At 33.8% G+C, this 21,721-nt stretch overlaps 1 protein-coding gene across 3 annotated transcripts in view; it reads left to right on the forward strand.

Moving 5' to 3' along the window:
• LOC149785879 (low-density lipoprotein receptor-related protein 2-like) overlaps positions 1-21,721 on the forward strand; it is a 157,808-nt gene that overhangs the window by 54,281 nt on the left and 81,806 nt on the right. For 2 of the 3 annotated variants that reach the window (XM_089979863.1, XM_089979865.1), the window contains 8 exons: positions 1,215-1,388; positions 1,872-2,328; positions 3,772-4,021; positions 4,673-4,826; positions 7,790-7,897; positions 9,455-9,706; positions 12,474-12,624; positions 20,073-20,204. In XM_089979863.1, the coding sequence (XP_089835989.1) occupies positions 1,215-1,388; positions 1,872-2,328; positions 3,772-4,021; positions 4,673-4,826; positions 7,790-7,897; positions 9,455-9,706; positions 12,474-12,624; positions 20,073-20,204 (1,678 nt within the window). The remainder of the gene's footprint in view (positions 1-1,214; positions 1,389-1,871; positions 2,329-3,771; positions 4,022-4,672; positions 4,827-7,789; positions 7,898-9,454; positions 9,707-12,473; positions 12,625-20,072; positions 20,205-21,721) is intronic. The other variant, XM_089979864.1, reaches the window with a different exon arrangement.

Genomic DNA, 21,721 nt, shown 5'->3' on the forward strand with positions numbered 1-21,721 from the left:
ATTTGAACGGCACCGTTCTGGTTGGACCAGCATTTGTCCGCTACGGCGCCTCATACACATCTGCATTTCGAATTTTGGTATCATTAAACGCGCACCGCAGATTTGAAACTTTAGTCGTACTCGATAATTAATCAATCAATACTTAATATCAGAGAAAGACCATCATCCATGGCATCTTCTGGAATGAGCCGACCACTGACTTATGAGGATATTTTGTAATAAATAAAATGAACTGAAGTAATTGAAACACCATGTAGCAGAACATTAAACGCATTAGAGAACTCATTAATTAGTAAAATTTGTCAGTGAATATGCTGAATAATTTATTCCTGGCGTCAATAATATTAAAGCCACTTATCCATAGTACTAACTGAAAGGATCCAAGTTGTTCCATGTAATTTATCTTTTATACATACGAAGTATTATGTAATTTATATTAACCGATTGATCTTTGCTGGGCCGGAACTAGTATTCACCGAATCACACGGTTGTAAAGTTAACACATGATCTTATTTCCTTTAGTGCTATTTAAATCACACAAAAGAAACACTTGAAGGTGAAATGCAATAATTGTTTAAGTTCATAACCAAGACGGAAGCGTCTGATATGACCTGCTTGTCTTAAAGTTTTAAACGGACTCCGGAGCAGTACTGGTCTTAGCAACCGTGGAGCTCTACTTGGATCATTTTGGCAGGGCCCCTAGGAGTTACGCGCGGGGCCCCGTGTGAGCACGACATTTGAAAATAAACTTTTGAACAAGTTTTATATGATATGGAACTTGAAATTTTCTTCCATCGCTTTAAAATTACTTTCTATATATATATTTTAAAAAATTACTATCGCACGGGGCCCCAGTGAGCACGGGCCAAGGTCAACCCTGCTCTGGAGAATTAGTATTATCATTCAGGATTATCTCTACTAAGGTTAAAGTCATAGCTTTCGCCAAGATTTGTGCGATTTCTCAAATACGCTGGGCAGGGTATGCGCAGCTAGTACGGCTTACATTTGACAGCAGCTTTCGGCTAATATTTAGTCAATTCACATCAGACTTGCATTAGATTTATATACACTAAACAATGAAATATTCCATAACAAATCATGAAGCCAGTGTACGGGTAACGAACTTTAAAAACGTTATATCGGTGAGAAGACCAATTCTGAATTTACAGCAATTGAGGCTGATACACAGCCTTTTCTTTTCTTCACACCAACAGTATACAATTGTCCTGCCAACATTCCAAATGGTCTACTTTCATCAGCTTGTCGTCGCACAGTTGGGGAAAAGTGTAATTATAGTTGTGACGTGACATTTCACCCAAATTCCAGTATCCCAATGATCACGTGCCAAATTTCTGGATGGGTACCGGATGTTGCTACTCTGTGTATCGGTAGGTAATGAAACCGTATTGGGGCAAGTGAATGACAGAATATCTATACTCATAGAGAAATATTAGCCATATAGTATGTTGTTTACAAAATAAATGTCACTAGTCATGTGCACCATTAACTTAATTTTGGAGAAGAATACAGATATACATAACATATAATAATTGAGAAAAGTAAACGAACAGTACAAATTAAATGTACACAGTGCAACCTTTTTCAGCAAAATTTAATGTTTACCAGTTAATGCTTTATTGCCATTATCACTGCAAGTCTACAATTTGGAAGAGATACTTAAGGACCTGCAGTCAAGGAAATACATGAAAATATAATGACCTAAGTGCACCTTTACTAGCTTTATATAAAGGTGGTCTTATAGACTTTCGAAAATTCTTCTATGAAGTATGTAGGCTACAGATATATGTATAATATATCCAATATGCACTTAGAAAGAATAATACATCGATTTTCTTTTCAAATATTACCAGAGCAGGATCAGGGAATCTTAGTGTCATTTCCTGCGACAGATCAATTAATAAAAGGTGACTTCTTTGTAATCCCAACAACGATGGATGGAATGCCAATCATGAGCCACAGTCTGATCCTTTCGTTTCCAGTTAATCAGCAGGTGTTCAGTATGGCCGCTGATTACAGATTGAAACACCTTCTCGCTTACAGCCATCTCCAAAATGGTATTCTTCTGAACCGTGATTTCGAAATGGGATTTGGGGGATCGAGAATGTATGAAACATTGCATTTGGGGTTATCAAGCCGCTATGTAAAACTGGCTGTAGACTGGATAAGTCACAATGTATATTGGACGGACCCAAATTTCAATTGGATAGTCATGCAGAACGAGATGTTGACAGACACAGATTTGTACACCGTTATCATCGAAACAGATATAGATGCACCACATGGTATAGCTGTTGACCCAATAACCGGGTGAGGAATCAAAACATTGTAATAAAGTAGGACCCATTATTCCTGCTCAGTTCTACATGTATGCATAATTTAATTCTTTTAAGTTACTAGTTGAAAAAAGTCAACAATATCAAGTGTCACAGCTACAGAAAGTTAATTTTCCCCCTCTTCCACAGTCTGTGTTCATATTTTTTGTTTTATTGCATTTTTCACAGGTCTCCACTCTTATTTCCCTGAACTTTGCAATCATAATTATTAGTCATAATGTAATAATGTCCAAACCAAAAAGAACTACACACACACACACACACACACACACACACATGCACACACACACACACACACACACACACACACAGTATATAAATAGTATGTATGTTGTATCAATGATATACCACAATATCTATAAATTTTTCATTAAAAGGAAATGAGGCATTTCTCCTGTATATTGCTACACTGGTCCAGAGAGAGAGAGAGAGAGAGATAATTAATAATAATCGATTTGTAGAACATTATAATAGATTTAGGAAACAACAACAAGAAGAAAGCATTAAATACATTATAGTGTGTGCCTTGTAACCGTGTACATTTGTATCATTGATTATATAAACTCAGTAGATAAACCTCAAGGAAAGTGTAAACATACCATTATGATGAACCGTATTCTTTTAGGTTACTTGGTGTAAGTTCAGTTTCAAGGTATTCATCCAGCCCTAATTCTTTTTTTTCTCACACTCCAGATTTCTGCTTATTTAGTCCCTTATGCATGAGAGGGGAGGGGAAATGGAAAGGAGAAAGGATTGCGATGAAATTATGTACCATATTAAAATCATTTAGAAAATGTGGATTATTAATACTTTTATCTTTATTTTCATATGTCACTAATGATTAATGTGTGGAAACTCATCATTGACCTAGAAAATATAGCACACAGTTGCAAGAATATTTATACAAGCATATTATTGCACCATGGGCAGATCACAATTTGATATACCAATACTATTGTTATATCAAATTGCTTTATACCAGCACTTTAAAAGCCATTTCATTTTTAATATATATATATATAAAATAAACAACACCAACATGTAGAATGTGTGACCGGTTTCGCTTTATTGCTTCATCAGACTGAATTCAATATCATTGCTTACATCATTAAATATATTCTGTTTCTAAGTGATCAATGATATAAACAATATGACATAAACAGGATGATGTCATAGCTTATATTTTTAACCTAATATTGAACATGCGTCAGTAATATATCAAGATATAATATTTTATTTTTTATTTTGATTTTCTGAAATTTCCATATTAATTTTTTAAATCTTTTTTAAATGTGCATTATACATAATAAAAATATTAATAAAACATTATTTCTATTTATTCATATGTAAGTGAGAAATTATTTTTTGAAAGTTTTATTTAATTTTATAATCCTGGTATATCCTTATGAACATACAGGTTTCTCTTCTGGTCGGATATTGGACGTCTGGCAAAGATAGAAAGATCAAACTTGGTGGGCGAAGACAGACATGTCTTGACTTTTAATCTTGACTTCCCCATTAGTTTGGCTGTGGACCTCAAATCAAACTCCTTGTATTGGGTCGACACAATCAGAGAAACGGTTGAAGTTTGTACCTATAGTGGGTTGAATAGAAAGATACTGATAAAGGATTTGTCCCGAAACTTCCTTGACATTGCTGTCTTGCAGGTAAATAATAATTCATACGGTCTAGCTCATGATAGATGATAGATAGCAGTGAGCAGTGCATGGTTTTGAAATGATGAAAGAAGACTGACAGATAAATAAGACAGATAAATAAGATGGTCGGAGACACCATCTTGTTTGAAGGTTTTCTATAGCGTGAGACTAGCAGAATAAAGAACCACACTGATTTCAGATATATAATGTTAGACTTTACTTTCTTACTCTTATAGCAAGAAATCAATTAGTAAGTAATAGTAATACCTACATTTGCTTTCACAACACCTGGGTTGAACATTTCCAAAAGAAATCGTGAAGCAGGATTAAATGATGTCTTAAATAAATCCATGTAAAGTAAGAGGGAGAAAACCAGAAAATTGACTAAACCATTATGCAAGTGTTCTTTTATGCTAACATATAAGTGTGAAAAGAAGACTTTTGTTTGAATGTATAAAGGATAAGGCAATGGTGGGTTAAATCTTTTCACTGTAGATTAAATGTAGCAAATGAAGTAGATTCAAGGAAACAATCTATTAGTAAACATGTTCCTATCACAGGCGACAAATATAATCAGTTTCAGATCTTAAAAATGCAATTTGTGTCATAACTACCGACCAGTATTTCTCTAAATTTTCTGATATATTTATACATTTTCAGGATTTTTTGTATGTGACGGATTACGCACAAAAGAAACTTCTTTATATGAACAAGACAAATGCTGTTCTGAATGTAAAAAGTATTGGGTTTTCGCGTGGTCCCGTTGGAGTTGCTGCATACAATCCTGCTATACAACCATTTCCATCAAAAGCAGGTGATTGGGACTTTTGTATTTATATAATGTTACATCTCAAGAATGATTTCAAATTCATTGCAATTCTTAGTCAAATTATAAAAGGACAATAGTTTGACCATATTGTGGATGATATGATATCAATTGAAAATTGAAAACTCTTCAACTTTGAGGGATATGACCAGATGCATGCATTATTTAGCATGATACAGTTAGGAAAGGTACAAATACACGAATGGTGCATTGAACTTAACATGAACTTCTACTGTATCTTCATAGACCTCACAAAGGCCTTCGATACGGTCAACAGGGTTGCACTATGGGTCATCTTAGCACGACTCAGTTGCCCTAGTAAGTTCATTAAGATGATCCGACTTTTCCACGATGGCATGACGGGACTCATTCTTTACAATGGGGATGTCTCCAAGACATTCAACGTTTCTAACCGTGTAAAGCAGGGTTGCATTCTTACCCCAATATTATTCAACCTATTCTTCTCATGTTTTCTGAACCATGAAACATGTGATCTCCAGAAAACAGTGTACATAAAGTACGACTGTGGATGGTGCTCTCTTTGACCTTCACTGACTGAATGCCTGGTCCAAAACAATGGAGAAACTTATCTTGAAGAACTTTTTGCGGATAACTGTGCTCTCATGGCACACATGGAAGCAGATTTCCAGATAATCATTACTCGCTTTGCAGAAGCCTTGAGACTCTTCGAACTCAACATCAGTCAGAACAAGACAGAGGTACTTCACCAACCTGTCCCAGGCACCATAGCTTGCCCTATGATTGTGTCTAGTGAAGACACCCAAATGATAGCTGTTGATCACTTCAAGTACCTTGGAAGCATAATATCTTCTGATGGATCGCTAGACAAAGAGACAACGGCACGCATCAGCAGCACCACTCAATCATTAGGAGGTCTTCACTCTCATGTGTTGAATCACAGGAATATCAAACTGTCCACCAAGATAAAGGTATAAAGCAGCTGTGATAACAAGCCTCCTATATGGATGTGAGACCTAGAAGTGCTGGATAGAGCAGGCTTAACAAGTACTGAAGCGATGGTCATAAGAGCCCAACTCAGGTGGATGGGTCATGTCATCTGTATGGAGGAGTCTCGAATGCCACGTCAGATTTTGTATGGAACTCTATCTAGTGGACACAGAATAATTGGTCTTTCTAAGAAAAGATTCAAAGACTCCATCAAGGACAGCCTGAGATGTTGCTCGATATCTGTGACAAACCTTGAGTCCTGTGTCAAGGACAGAACTGGCTGGCATGTAGCTGTTAGTATTGGGTGCAAAAGCTTTGAAGATGCCTGCAGAAGTCAGCGACACAAGGGAATGCAGGAAGGCCTCAACGTCAAGAACCAACCCTTGCCTCAAGTTTACACACTACTCCAGGACATGTGCATCTCATATTGGACTCACCAGCCACATGAGGACCCATCAGCGAAGAGCAGCACAGGATTAGCTTCATTGAGCCCGATGGTCAACCAATGAGAGTTAGGAAAATATTGTGAGGGGACTAAGGACACGGTGCATTACATGAGGGGACTAAAGACACTGTACATTTTGTGAGGGACTAAAGACATGGTACAGTTTGTGAGGGACTAAAGACATGGTACAGTTTGTGAGGGGACTAAAGACATGGTACAGTTTTTAGGGGACTAAAGACACAAAACATTTTATGAGGGGACTAAAGATATGGTACATTTTGTGAGGGACTAAAGACACTTTAGATTTTGTTAGGGGACTTATGACAAGGTACATTTTGTGAGGGGACTAAAGACATGGTACATTTTGTGAGGGAACTAAAGACATGGTACATTCTGTGAGGGGCTAAAGACACTACATTTTGTGAGGGAACTAAAGACACAGTACATTTTGTGAGGGACTAAACACACATTACATTTTGACTTAAATCAGGCATAAACACTGAGCACTAAAATACGCAGTTGAGATCAAAGAAAATTAATAATTAAAAATCAGTGTTTGTTTTACAATTATGACTAATAAGTACATAACTAAGCAGGTAATTTTATATGCTACATTTATGAAATTTTAATTTTGTTATTTATTCATTAAGTTACATCAATTCCACTACCTTACATTTTACAAATTAGTCCGGCTTCACCCAAGTATGACAGGGTAATTAGACACATAACAGCCACTGCATTGTATGTTGATAAATACAGGTATTTCTACCCGTATCCAAATTCTTTTGACTACGTCTGGTTAGACCTATTGATTTATGTCGATTGATTGCTGTCCAAATGATGATCACATACAGGTCATCTGTGTCTGTAATGTGAAGTGGGGGTGGGGGTAGAACTCCATAGTATTTTGAATAAGGTTGTACCCCTCAGGATTGAAACAAGGTGCTCTAATCATGTACTACAATAACCTTAACTCCACTAATCATTCATGTTTTGTACTTTGAGACCTGCAGAAAATACAAACTTAAGGTATTATACCTTGTTGATGAATCATATTCATGTGAGATGCTGATGCAATTATGTACTTAAAATAGATTAATTAGACATCTATTGATGCATGGTCCTGATTGAAAAATGCACAGATATGATGCCCTGATAGTGGTTGTTTCCCCTATCAATAAAAGAAGATATCACAACAAAGCACAACTAAATTCTTCTAAAATATCAACAGATGAATACAATGGTTCACAAACAAATTAGTTAGCAAAATATGGCTAATTATGTCAAAAAAATGAGTTTTTAAATATAATGTTTTGCAAAATGATGTTATGTAATTTGTCACTGGCCTGAATTGTATGGGGTCAGTAGGACAAGGCAAGGCAGGCATTCTACCTAATGTAAATCTTACTGATTCCATAAAATCACTTACAGGGCCAGTAACAAATCGCACAAGTAATAATTTGTGCTTGCTACCTAAATTAAAATTGTTGTGTTAGTATTTTAAGCACTATATCTTGCAATTTTATAATTTTCCCAGTGTCATGTCCTGCCAATTGTTCTGATATTTGTGTGGAGCTGCCAGCTGGTCATCGATGTCTCTGCAGAGAGGGTTTTTTCTACAATGAATCCTCCAACCAATGTCAAGGTAGTATGCTCACTATATAGAAAATTGTTAAATAACTTAAATATGGAACATTAATCAACGCTTTAAATCGATTTATTACATACATCTCATGAGGGTGAAAGTGTCGTTAGATTTAGTACATCTATAGGACAAGGTCGTATTATTGACTCAAAATTATTAATCCAGACCATACCTGCTGTTAGCAATCCACTTGATATTTCCATCCATTCTCAATTTTCCATGCTTTTCATGGTAATCTAATACACTTGTATATAATAATGTTAGTTTTGCTACATTGGTTTTCATGGCTACAAAACTTTTCATTCACCATAAAATCCAGTGAAGAGAAAATTGTACAAGAGACCACTCAGCTATAGGTCAGTGTTTAGAATAAAGAAGAAAAATACAGCTGTCCAGCTAAATGTAACAAGTTTCGAATGTTGTGTATACCTACATTGTGTGTTTAAATTGTTTGTCCGTGATTGTAGAGTATAAGAGTCATTTTGCAAACAACATATTACATAGCAAAATTGTTATCCATGACTGGGTTTGTACTTTAAGATAATGTCATTTGTTATTTTTAGACATGTTTACTTTGATTTGAGTCCAGGAGGCTGGTGTTTCCCTTGGAAATAAACGTGGTCTCCCTGATCTTTGCCAGGTAGCCTGCTAAAATTTAAGTTAGCAGACCTGACCTTGTTTACAAATGGTGATATTAGTTTCAGAACATTGCTATCGTTACAAACGTTAGGTGAGGTACATAAAGTTATTTTCATCAGAATTATTGTTTCTGTCTTAACATCTGTAGTGGAATAAGTCTTTTAGTTGTGTAATAATTTACGATTGTTTATTTTTTTAAGTCATTCATCAGAGTTACAATGTGCTCATTGATACTTTAGGACTAAATCACTATTTTGGAATTAAAGTGATTTTATTCAAGAACATTCAGGATTATATCATTCTGATATATCAACATTGTTAACACATCGTCACATTTAAGTCACTGACACATCAGCACATTCAAAATTGAAATTCATTTGTAACACAACTGGAATTCATTTGAAATACTCTGTACTTCGGAACTTGTTCTACAACTTGTAGGACTATTTGGGATTTAACTCACAATCCTGTAAGTTCCTTTTAAATTTTCACTTTGTATTCTAGTGACATAAATTATTTATTGAATTTTACAAAACTTGTTGTTTTCGCTTTTTTCTATTACTTCGTTTAAGACCATCGAGTAATCACATGAAAATCTTAGTTTATTATTTAATCTGTTCATCTTTTCCCTTTGCTGTATCTGAAAGAATGTTCTGAATGTGAAGATTCAGTGCCATTTTTTCTTTTGAAGTAAAGTAATGTCTGACTGAGCATTATTAAAGTCATGTTTGACTATATTATTAAAGTCACATTTGACTGAGTATTATTAAAGTCATACTTCATGTCTGACAGTATTATTTAAGTCACATCTGAGTATTATTAAAAGTTGTGAGAAATACTTTGCATATGTATTCTTCCTGCAGGTATACTCTTGAAAAGATGATGAACAAATGTAGACATAACATTTCAATCTTTCAGAAAATCTAGGAATATTTCACAGAGGAATTTTAATCAGCAATGCAACCTCCATCTGTGTGCTGGACATAAGAACCTTAGCAACGCATCAAAAGTACCCCCTTCAGTGTTTCCTGGATGCCAGTAATGTCACCTTCATGGCTATGAACATGGCAGAACGACAGATCTTCTTCACAAACAGCTCAGGGATCTATTACACTAAAGTGGATAGCTCAAAAATAATACAACTTATTCCCTTAACTAATAAAATCAGTGGTAAGTGATGGCAGTGGTAAGTGAGGGGAGTGTTTATTAATGTTTAATGAGCTATGTTAAGCTCAGCTTTTCAATGTCATTTATGCTATCCATGGATGTTTTGATTCATTCATAGGTAAATTTGTTTGCTTCCTCACATGTCTTCTTTGTGCCCCAAACAAAGTAATTTATTTCTGCTGGTGGAAATGCCATAGAGCTGGGTATGTAACTGACTACTCTTTATGCAAAAACTACCGCACTCATCTTGCAGTTCTCTAAAATAATGAGATTTCATTCTCTGCAATCAAGTCAAGATCATACACTTCTGAACATATTCATTGATAGCTTTGAAAATTTCTTTCATAGTTTTCCTGGACTAGTACTCGATGTTCATTAATTGGGTAATAAACCTAAGTCATGTGAAAAGTCTCATTTCAAAAGATAGTGGCAGGCATATCCCTTAGTTTTTTATGCTTGGACTGGTTCCAGATGATATATTAGTTCTTATATACTAGGACTGGTTCCAGACGATGTATTAGTTCTTATATGCTAGGACTGGTTCCAGATGATAAATTAGTTTTTATATGCTTGGACTGGTTCCGGACGATGTATTAGTTCTATATGCTAGGACTGGTTCCAGGTGATATATTAGTTCTTATATGCTTGGACTGGTTCCAGATGATGTATTAGTTCTTATATGCTATGATTGGTTCAAGTTGATGTATTAGCTCCTATATGCTCTAGGACTGGTTCTGGATGATGTGTTGGTTCTTATATGCTTGGACTGGTTCCAAATGATGTCTTAGTTCTTATATGCTAGGATTAGTTGCAGATGATTTATTAGTTCTTATATGCTTGGAGTGGTTCCAAATGATGTATTGGTTCTTATATGCTAGGACTGATTCTAGATGATGTGTTAGTTCTTATATGCTTGGATTGGTTCCAGATGCACGTGTGTGTATGTGTGTGATTTGGATTTTTAACGTAGTTTTAACAATTTTTCAGTCATATCGCTACGATGTCTGCAGTGTGACAGTTTATAGTGATGTCTAGCACAGGGGCATCATGCCACGGACACATAGCACAATGTCCCACCCAGTCACATTATCCTGACACCAGGCCAATCAGTCCTAACACTAACCTCTTAGGTGGCACTCTACAGTTTCGTATTTTGCATAGGGTTAGAATTTTAAAGAAAAAGATTTCCCCGGCTTTCCTCACTGGTTATACTGGCTATTTAAATAATACCTTGTATACCATAGGTATAATTCAAAGAACCTTTAATTTCCTTTATTTTGGTGTATAATTGATGGGTGTAATATGGGTTATAGAGTAATTACAGCTTGGCCTTACTCCAGATGTGCACCTTTCAAAAAAGTGCTAGCTCCACTTGATAATTTTCACTTCCTGAAAAGGTAAATTCTATAAAAAAGAGCTGATAACCTTTTTAAATTTTATATACTTGGTAATTCATTCATTGCACTTTCAGAAGCTGGTTTGTATAGTCCAGTAAAATTTAATTTTCCCTATTTTAATAGCTGCTATGAATAGTGTACTTTAGACTAATTCAGGCTGATTTTGTTTAGCACAGGGGTGCAGTCATTTTAGTTAGCAATGTGCTTATATCATGTACAGTTTCCAAAAGTACAATATCCAAAGAAATATCATCCACATTACATTAATGTAGCATAGAGGTATGCCAACATTCTCTCCACTGTGCATGTTTTAAATGCAAACAACTTCACCTTACATGCGCCACTCTCTCAAAAGTACATAATAACTGGTGAGTGCCCCCTTAATGGTTTCACATGATTTATTAGTTCTTATATGCTAGAACTGGTTACAGATGATGTATTAGTTCTTATATGCTTGGACTGGTTACAGATGATGTATTAGTTCTTATATGCTTGGACTGGTTACAGATGATGTATTAGTTCTTATATGCTTGGACTGGTTACAGATGATGTATTTGTTCTTATATGCTTGGACTGGTTACAGATGATGTATTAGTTCTTATATGCTTGGACTGGTTACAGATGATTTATTAGTTCTTATATGCTTGGACTGGTTACAAATGATTTATTAGCTCTTATATGCTTGGACTGGTTACAGATGATGTATTAGTTCTTACATGCTTGGACTGGTTCCAGACAATGTGTTAGTTCTTATATGCTTGGACTGGTTCCAGACAATGTGTTAGTTCTTATATGCTTGGACTGGTTCCAGACAGTGTGTTAGTTCTTATATGCTTGGACTGGTTCCAGACAATGTGTTAGTTCTTATATGCTTGGACTGGTTCCAGATGGTTTAATGAGTTCATCTTTATAATATCAGATGTATTCAAACATTGCAGGCACATTTGGTGATTAAGTTCTGTTTTTCTTTTTTTCTTATAAAGGCAGTATGTGAATTATTTATTTATGTTGTAGACATTCATGTTAAAATAAAGGTCAAACAACTATTTTTAAGCATCCATTAGGGCACCCAGGAAGGACTTCAGCCCTTGGACTTGTACCCATACCTTGTGTCCCATTAAATGTTTGTACATAGCAAAAAGTGTATGATGCTTGCCTTGCATGTAAGTCATTTGCTTACCCGACAATGACATATAACTGATGACATAGTAGTTTGGAATATCATTTAGTGGTTTAACAGGGAAATACGTGTCTGTCAGTGAGAAGCCAGTAAATGGCTCTTGCTAAAACAAAGTCATGCATATTGATTCTTCAGATGAACCTCAGATAGCCATGTACTTGCATAACCTGTGTTTCAATTTCATTTAATTTAGGCCTGTCATTTGACTGGATTGACAACAACATCTACTGGTGCGAGAAAACTACAGGCACAATCAATGTATTTTCTTTAAGTACCAGATCTTCCACAACCATTGTTTCTAACATCATGGAACCAAGGGATGTCATTGTCATTCCACATTACAGGTATGAGTGTAAATTGGTTGCAGTGCTAAGTCGAGTAGCCACATTGGCTGATTAAGGTCATTTGAGAAAAAATTGCTATGTTTCCACAAGAAAATATTATGTCTACAGAAGATAAACCTCTTATTCCCACAAGAAATATGGCCACCAGTTAAAGTCACCAAATGAAAATGACCTTTCCATGATAAAATAATGTTTCCACAAGTGTGCTGTCATGTTTCCATGATGAAATGTCGCATTTTCACAAAGAAACCATTTTATTCCAGTATGAACATGTGTTTCCACAGCCATAAAAAATATCACATCCACCCCATACAAAATTTTCCATATGGACTGGATATGGAATCCATTATCCGTACTTTTACATAAATATCCATATGGACATTTTTATTCTATGGCTGAACCACTCTTATGGATTTTGATGTATCCATAAATGTTATGGATTCTTTACATACTTCTTATGGAAAATCCCATGGAATATGCAAATTAGTTCATGAGATCTGTAGATTGTCCTAATGGAATAAAATCAAAATTCCATATGGAATTTGTGAATAATCCATATGGAATTTGTGAATAATCCAAATGGAATTTTGAAATATACTATGTGGAATTTGTAAATGGTCCATATGGAATTTATAAATAGTTCATATGGAATTTGGTAATAGTCCATCCTGTATAAAATTTTCCAGGTGGACCTAAGGCAGACTTAAGATGGGCTTTTTAAGCACTTTCTGTTGAAACCATACAAAATCTGCTACAGATTTCTATTAAACTGCCTAATGATTCTCTCTCTATGATGATTATTGGGAATCAGTAAGATAAGAATGCTTTATTTCAGACAACATAGTCCTTACATCTAAATTAAAATATAGCTATAAATTAAAAACATTATAAACATCAAATACCATCTATATCATATGTACAAGTACAAATATTGACAATAATTTTTAAAATGGATCAAAAATTTTATTTTAACAGTCATTATCAAATAAGATTTACTAGGTTTGTCTTGTCCTCATTTTCTTTATTGCATACAAAACCTAATCCATGATGGCATCACTTAAGTCTTTTTCATTTCACTCAAAGTTTGGTGAGATTTAACAAAATAATATTGAGATCTCACTAAAATTTCACTGAAATATTTGTGAGGTCTCGCAAAACCTTTGGCCAAATCTTTCACTTAACTTTTGGCAAGATCTCTAACATTTCATTGAAAGTTTTGTGCATCTTTACTAAAACTTTCATGAGATTTCACTAAACTTGTAATCATTATATAGTATTTTACCAAAGTTTCAGTAGTTTTTCAAAAGGTTTCAAATAAATAATGGATATGGATTAAACAGGATTTTATTAATCAAGGTGATATTTCAGTGTATATGAAAAAAATTACACAGATGTTGCTATTATATGACATCCAAGGCAAGAGATATGGGAGTTAATAACAATAATAACAATAAAGACTTTATTTAGAGAAGGTAACTCATTTAGTTACAGAACTAATCTACCTTGAGGCCTTCTATCTGTTATGTACAATATATACAGTATATACAACATGATGTGAAGAATCTGGCTTGACACTAAATAATTAAGTGATTTTAAAAGTCAAAGTATCAAGCCTGGAACACATGCACAGGCATATGTGAACACATAAACATATATAAAACATAAAATTTCATCCTGCATTGAAAAATTCAACTGTGAAAATGAAGCAAAATTAGAGAAAAGCATCCATTTCAGACATTGATTATGAAAAGAAGAAATGCTATGAGCCTGCCTTATGTCACTTGTACTGCTGACTTGATTTTTGATTAATGTACAAAATATGATTGCTGTTGTGGTCTCTTGAATTAGACCTTGTTACATTAGCAGCCATGACAAACGTTTATCATGATATAATTACTATTATTTTAAACTGAATTATAACACACATAGAATATTTTTGAAAATGTACACAATAATACCACTCACGATATTGAAGGATGATTCTACTTGTGGGACAAGAAAAATGTGCAAAGACATGACTATCTATGACAAACATGGGTATCTGGCGACAATTCCCACCAGTGATCTATATGATGTCCCTCCTTAAATTCTGGAAGTTAATTAGTTTGGAGTTATATAACTTCAAAATCATCCTGGTTCAATTCCTTGTCATATTTAGCACGTTAGCCGCTACTGTAAAGCTCTTTATGGCACAAAACTAAAATGCTAATCCTGGCATTCAGTTTTCATACAGACTGACCAATTACATTCCCATCGATTTTGCATTCAAGCCATTCTCCTTGCCACACATTTTTCAAATAGTTATTCAAACTCGCATCCTGCTCAAAACTTTCAATCGTCATGTTTAGCAAGCATGCTCATTCCCATCAGTTTCCATTACGTGACAATTCTTTGGGCAAGTAAACGTTTTTGACCAAACAAAAAGTTTATTACAGCAATCATCTGTTAAATAATAAATGGAACAAATGCTTATTAGAAAGCCCGTTGCAGAATGGGACTGGATAGAGCATTATTTTAAAAAAAATGTTTCGGAGATGATATTAAGAAAAGGGTCCATATCGAGGAAAATTAGATTCAGGTCAGGAGAAAAGCAAAATTCCTTTTCAGAATGGAAAACAAGAAAACTTGTTTGGAGGCAGTTATATCCAGTTGAAGTTAAATATACGACAACAACATCAACAAAAATTTGAAAAAGAAATATAACAAGGAAAGATGTGCAAAGAAGTTATTATGCCCAAACTAAACAATAAAATTATAGCTATCAGAAACAGGAAATATAAATGTTGCTGAAAATCATTCAAATTGTACAAGAAACAAAAAATAAATTTTATTATATCTTACTGATATTTTGTTATTGAAATGTCAGTGATATTACAATCACAAAATATCACTATATTTGCAGAATTTTTGACAAACTTGCAGTGAAATTTCAGTCACAAATTCTCAATGATATTTTCAGAAATGTTGTTAAAATCTAAAAAAAAACATTATTTTAGTGAGAAAAGGACATTTCAGTGAATGTCAAAAAATGTTCACTGATTTTGCTGAAATTTCAGTCACATTTTCACTAGGGTATGATTTTTGTAGTGCATATTTTAATAGGAAACAAAAATAATTATTTTTCAGAGTAAACATCAGATTAAGTCCAAAAGATTCATCTATGCTTGTACTACCAGATATTAATATTCTGATCATGTTTAGATTTTCTCTACTATTTTGGTCATGTTTTTACCTGTTTTTAAACATCTGTGGAAATAAATTAAAGAAAGCTGACATGCACATGTTTTCTTCAACTACATATTTTCCTTTAAAGTTGTAACCAAACATTTATCATGTTGTAAATGTACCATGCACTGAGACCCATACTACCTTAGAATAGCAGCAAAAGTTGTTGTGAAATCTATGACATTATTCAATTTCTGCACCACTCATTAAGTGATGAACATCTTAATTTCCTCTGTCTATACAATTAGTAATATATATCCTCTGCTAATAAAATAGTTTCAATACAAGATTTTCTTTCCCTGATCCCACGTCTCCATTAGGAAAGAAAAGAACCAATTATGAATTCCTTACGCCTGTCTTCATGTTTTTTTATCATCTTTATACATTCTAAATGAATGAGAATGAGTAAATAGTGAATTACAATTCTATTTAGATAATTTAATAGGGTTAAGAATAGAGTTTACTTATATAATGGACTGTATAGTTTTGTTTCATGTGCATGCTGTAAATGTTAAATGTGGAAAATCACACTCAAATCACTGTATGCTAAATGACAACAAGTTCTGTTGCATTCTTTGCAGCAATAATAATAATAATCATAAAGACTTTATTTAGAGAAGGTAACTCGCTTAGTTACAGAACTAATCTACCTTGAGGTCTTCTATCTGTTATGTACCATATTTACAGTATATACAACATGATGTGAAGAATCTGGATTGACACTAAATAATTGATTTTAAAAATCGAAGTATCAAGCCTGGAGCACATGCATAGCCATCTGTGAACACATAAACATATGTAAAATATAAAATATCATCCTGCATTGAAAAATTACAGAAAAGCAGGTGATATTTATTGTACTAGAACTGTTCAATTGTCTAAAGATTACATCCATTTTAGACATTGATTATCAAAAGAAGAAATGCTAGGAACCTGTATTATGTCACTGGGAATGTTGTTCCATACCAGTGGATTAGTATATTAAAAACTTATTTTTAAACAATTCCTTCATTGGCTTTGGTTTTAATGTAATTTTTACTTCTTATGGACCTTAAATTTGGAGTACCATCAGCATCTCTGGTGAAAGATATTGCTTAGATAGATAGGAATGGTGTTTCTATATACTTTATACATCAATCTGGCCTTTCTAAGAATCATTCATTCATGTATTGTTAAAATCTTTATATTATTCATTGCATCCTGGGAATTGTCTATAGTTTGATCTAGAATTAAATGGCAAGCCCTCTTTTAGAGTCTTAAAAGTGTTACAAAAATTACGTTTTAATAATCCAGTTATTCCTGAATTGTTACATTTGAATTAGAGGTATTACCCCAAATTACATTCCAATAGTCCAGTTATTGCTGAATATAATTTTTATAAAAGATGACCCTGTACTGAGGAGGAATGTATGTTTTGATTTTCCTCAGTAGCCAAAGATAAGAATTAACCTTTTTTGAAGCATGTATAATGTGAATAGACCAATTAAGATTGTTACCTATGAATACATCATGAGATTGGCATTTTCACAATATTTCAGTGACCTGCAAAAATATTGCTTTCATGATTGATGTGGTTAAGTAGGTTTATTGCCTCAGACGAATACACAAGGAGACATAACATTATAGATGGACTCTATATAGATATCTCAGTGGCAAAGTTTGCCACATTAGAGATTTTAAACTCGTATTTTTAGACAAAGACGCCTATTTTGAAAGAAGATTAAGTACAGTAATTTCAGAAAGGTGCAGAATAAACATGAAAACTGTTTTTTATTTACTGTTATGGTAAATCAAAGTAGATAGAATGCTGCATTTGATTTTATGCAATATAACTATATGTTGCATAATTCAAACTACAAAAAATATACATCTGATTTTATGCAGTTTAACCATCTGTCCCATATTTAAAAAAATATACATTTTATTCAGCATACATGTGGTCCTTATGTGACTTTATTTGTATAATTAAAGAATAAAACAATGTTTTGTTGTTTGGAACTGGAATAATAAGATAGATTACTACAATGTAATAACATTGTAACTATAGCGGAGATTGCAACACATCCTACATAAGCATCATCATCTTCTCACATCTACATATTCATCTGTTTGCCTGATATTGGGCGTTGAGATACACCATACTGAAAAAAATTGTTATTAACATTTTGCTATAGTTAAAGAAAATGTTATAAACAAATTTGTTTGCTATATTTTCATTTTACATTTTTTTATTCAACTAATTTAAATTGCATTGTAAAACAATTTACCTATATCCAGTTTTGTTACATACATTTTGGTGTTTGTGGAAGTGTTAATTGCAGACATGATTTTTCTACATTTTAAAGTGGAATTCTGCTATTCTCCTGGTGAGAAAATTGGATTCTAGATGAAGTCCTTTTTTATGTCATCTTCACTGTGGTTTGTAAACAATGGTCTATCCTGTCCATTTCTGCAACAAACCTTGTAAAGTAATTATTCTGTATAATATTAGCGAAAGATTGTTGTAATGAGTATTCAAAAGTTTCTACTTATCCAGTAAATCTTACTGTAACAGAAACTGATGGAAATGGAAAGAAAGAAGCATGTTTGCAAAAAATGGCATTTTGAGTTTTTGTGAGAGAACAGGACACAAAGTTTCTGTGAAGGTCAGAAAAATGTGTTGAAATGGGAATGGCTTCAGTGGAAAGTCAATAGAAATGTAGTTGGTCAGTTTGTAAGAAAACTGAACACCAGGGGACTCACATTTTGTGATCTTTGCAAGAAAGATTTGAATTAAGCTAATTGCGCTTGTTAACTTAGAGCCTGGAGCAGCAGCCAGCACCTCCAAAAGAAGCTTCATAAAGAAAAACTGAATATCATAAACACAAATTGCAGCCAGTACAAGGACTGGTGCTGAACATGGAAAGGCCTTGTTGTGAAAAGAAAAGAACATATTGAACACTGAACCAAAAACATAATTGGTGTCATAAAGGAAAGGAAAAGAAATATTTGTAAAAAAATATGTTGTGTCCTGTGGAGGAAGAGACAAATTAATTTATGTGATTATGGTTGGTATATTTGGGTGTTTTATTTTACCAATTGTTTTCTGAAAAGAAGGACGAGTGATGTAATATTTGCTTCAAAAATCAATAAATTATTGTGCCTGAATTACTGTGTGAGAACTAGCTAGCTGACATCCACATGTAATTATTTAAACACTAATATTGTTGGGGAGCATTTAATGTGACAATGAACATATCAAGTATTGTTGAAAGTTTTTTCTTTCTTCAAATGAGGTTTCTTTAGGAATGAAGGAACAACTTTGCAATATATTATGATAATAAGGTCCATCAGTACCAGTTTTATGTGAGTTTCAATCCATTTTTGGTGCTGTCCCTTCATACTCTGTTTTGGGGAGGACTCCCAAACCATCCCCTACCACAAAATGTTTTAAAGCTTTTTTAATGGAGGATCAAAATCATTTCTGTAATTGAGGTGTTGGACACTGGAGTAATGGTGGAGGTATCAAACAATTATTTTACAGCCAGAGAACAAGTTTACTGGTGAAAGAAAAGAAAATATGCTTCTAAATATGTTTAGATGACCACTTGGTTTGTTAGATGACCACTTGGTTTGTAAATGGATTTAATTTTTTTCCATAATACATTTCATAAAAAACTATAAATATACTGTAGTTGACAAAATAATATTTACTTTATTTTTACATCCTGTATTTAATTTCCCACTGACAAAATGTCATTTGGACTCTCGTTGCAAGACAATGTTATTAGGTACATGCTAGGCAGTCCCTTTTTTGCAGCACAAGGCACAAGAAAAGGATGCAAAACACATGTTTTTCAAGGCTAAAAAATCTGTAACTTTACTGAATGGAAGCAACTGTGGATTGTATGATAATCAAATGAAGAAACTAATTATATTTTTTTAAACATATTAACATATAATTCTATGGAAAATTAATTAGTGTACTGATCCCTGTAAGCCCCTGATATTGAACTGGATGCAGTTCTCTTATGCATATGCTGGTTCTGGAATTCCAACTCAAGGTTGCAGAGTTTATTTTACAGTGCTATTTCTGGCAATTTTCTTGGCACATAGTTTTTAAAAACTATTATAGATCTCTTTTGGCACATAGTTTTATAAAAATTATGATAGATTTCTTCTTGCGCTAGCCAGAATACAGCAATTCTTTCTTCTAAAGCAGACTGTTTATTTTCTTTCTTCAGAAAAATGCTTTGGATATCTGGTAAAGACAACTATACAGTACAGGTATCAAGCCTTACAGGTGATGCCACTTCTACCATCAGCAACAGCTCTAGTGAGCCACATTCACTTGTGTTCAACCCTTTATCAAAAGTGTAAGTTATTTTTCTTTTCGTCTTTTCTTTCATTGGCAAGTCACCTGCCTCAATCATTTTACTGAGTGCAGTCAGAAGAATGACATTCTCAAATGTGTTACAACGTTTTTTGCATTCAATGAACTAAATAATGTCTTTGCTGCCATTATAAATCGATTGTAAAGTTAACTTTCACGTTAGTAGTGCATATTTTGTTTTAATAGCATCATATAACTGCTTGTACATCCAAAATGTCATGAATTTTCTTTGCAAGGAATAGAATCTAAGCTTTAGGCACTCTGTATTGGGCTGGTGATTGCCTATCATAGATTGATTTTGGAAGATTAGATAATACATGTACATTCCATTTAATAGTTTTACAGTTTTGCTTTATTGTGATACACAGTTCTCTCAAATTAACACCATTTACAAAATTCAATGTTCTCTCGGTTCTGTTGTTGTTGTTGTTGTTGTGGGGTTTAACGCCATTTTTCAGCACGATAGGCTATACATGGCGGCCAGTATTAATGGTGGAGGAAGAACCCGGAAAACCCCGGAAAGAACCACCGACCCACGAGAAGCTACTGGAAGCTTTCTCACATGCCCACATTGGTTGAATCTTAGACTCGAACTGCCGCAGACAGAGGTGAGATGGCAGTGATCAGTAACGAAGAGCACTTTAGACCACTCGGCCACTCGGGGCCCCTCTCGGTTCTGACTGACATGAATGAGATAGATGACTAAAGGCCATTTCACATTGTTTAATGCACATTGGAAAGTGTTATGTATATTTAATTTGTATTGTTTGTTAGCTTTTCTCCATGCTTATATGTTACATTTATCTGTACTTTGTATTTGACCTTTGTCCAAAATCAAAGTTAATCGGGTACCTGATCAGTGGCGTATATTTTGTAAACAACATTCTACATTGCTAATATTTCTCTATGAGTATATAATCAATATTCAGATCTTGTTTACTTCAGTCTGAATGTAGGATATTAGCTCTTCATTTGGAGGTTGCTAAACTTATTCACAACTTTGAATGTTTTAGAGAGGAGACTGACCTACATCCTGGCTCTTTTATTGTCTTTATAGCTCTTTATATACTGTTGTTTATTTGAAAAATTATTCTTACTTTCTTTAACATCTGAAGTAGAATCAATCTTATTATTGCATTCAGTTTATAAATTGAGTGGATTAATTTATTCAAATTAGTATTCATGGGAATTAAAAATGTTCAATAATATTCTTGGACTGGAACATTAATTTAGAATGACAGAAAATTCAGAGAAGGAAATTTTGGATTCTATTATTGTGGTACATCGATGGACTATTAATATCTCACCACTTTCCAGACCATTGGCATGTTAGGACACTTGAGACTACAAGCATATCAGTACATTCAGTATTGCAATTTATCTGGAATGGAACTGGAATTTCATATATTTGGATTTGTTAGGGTCTATTTTGGAATTCACAAAACTGTAAGTTCTTTTCAAATTTTCACTTTGCATCCTAGAGAAATAAATTATTTGTTG

Source organism: Sinohyriopsis cumingii, chromosome 13 (genome assembly GCF_028554795.1).
Source record: "Sinohyriopsis cumingii isolate HCF-2022 chromosome 13, ASM2855479v2, whole genome shotgun sequence".
In the NCBI taxonomy this organism is placed as follows: domain Eukaryota; kingdom Metazoa; phylum Mollusca; class Bivalvia; order Unionida; family Unionidae; genus Sinohyriopsis; species Sinohyriopsis cumingii.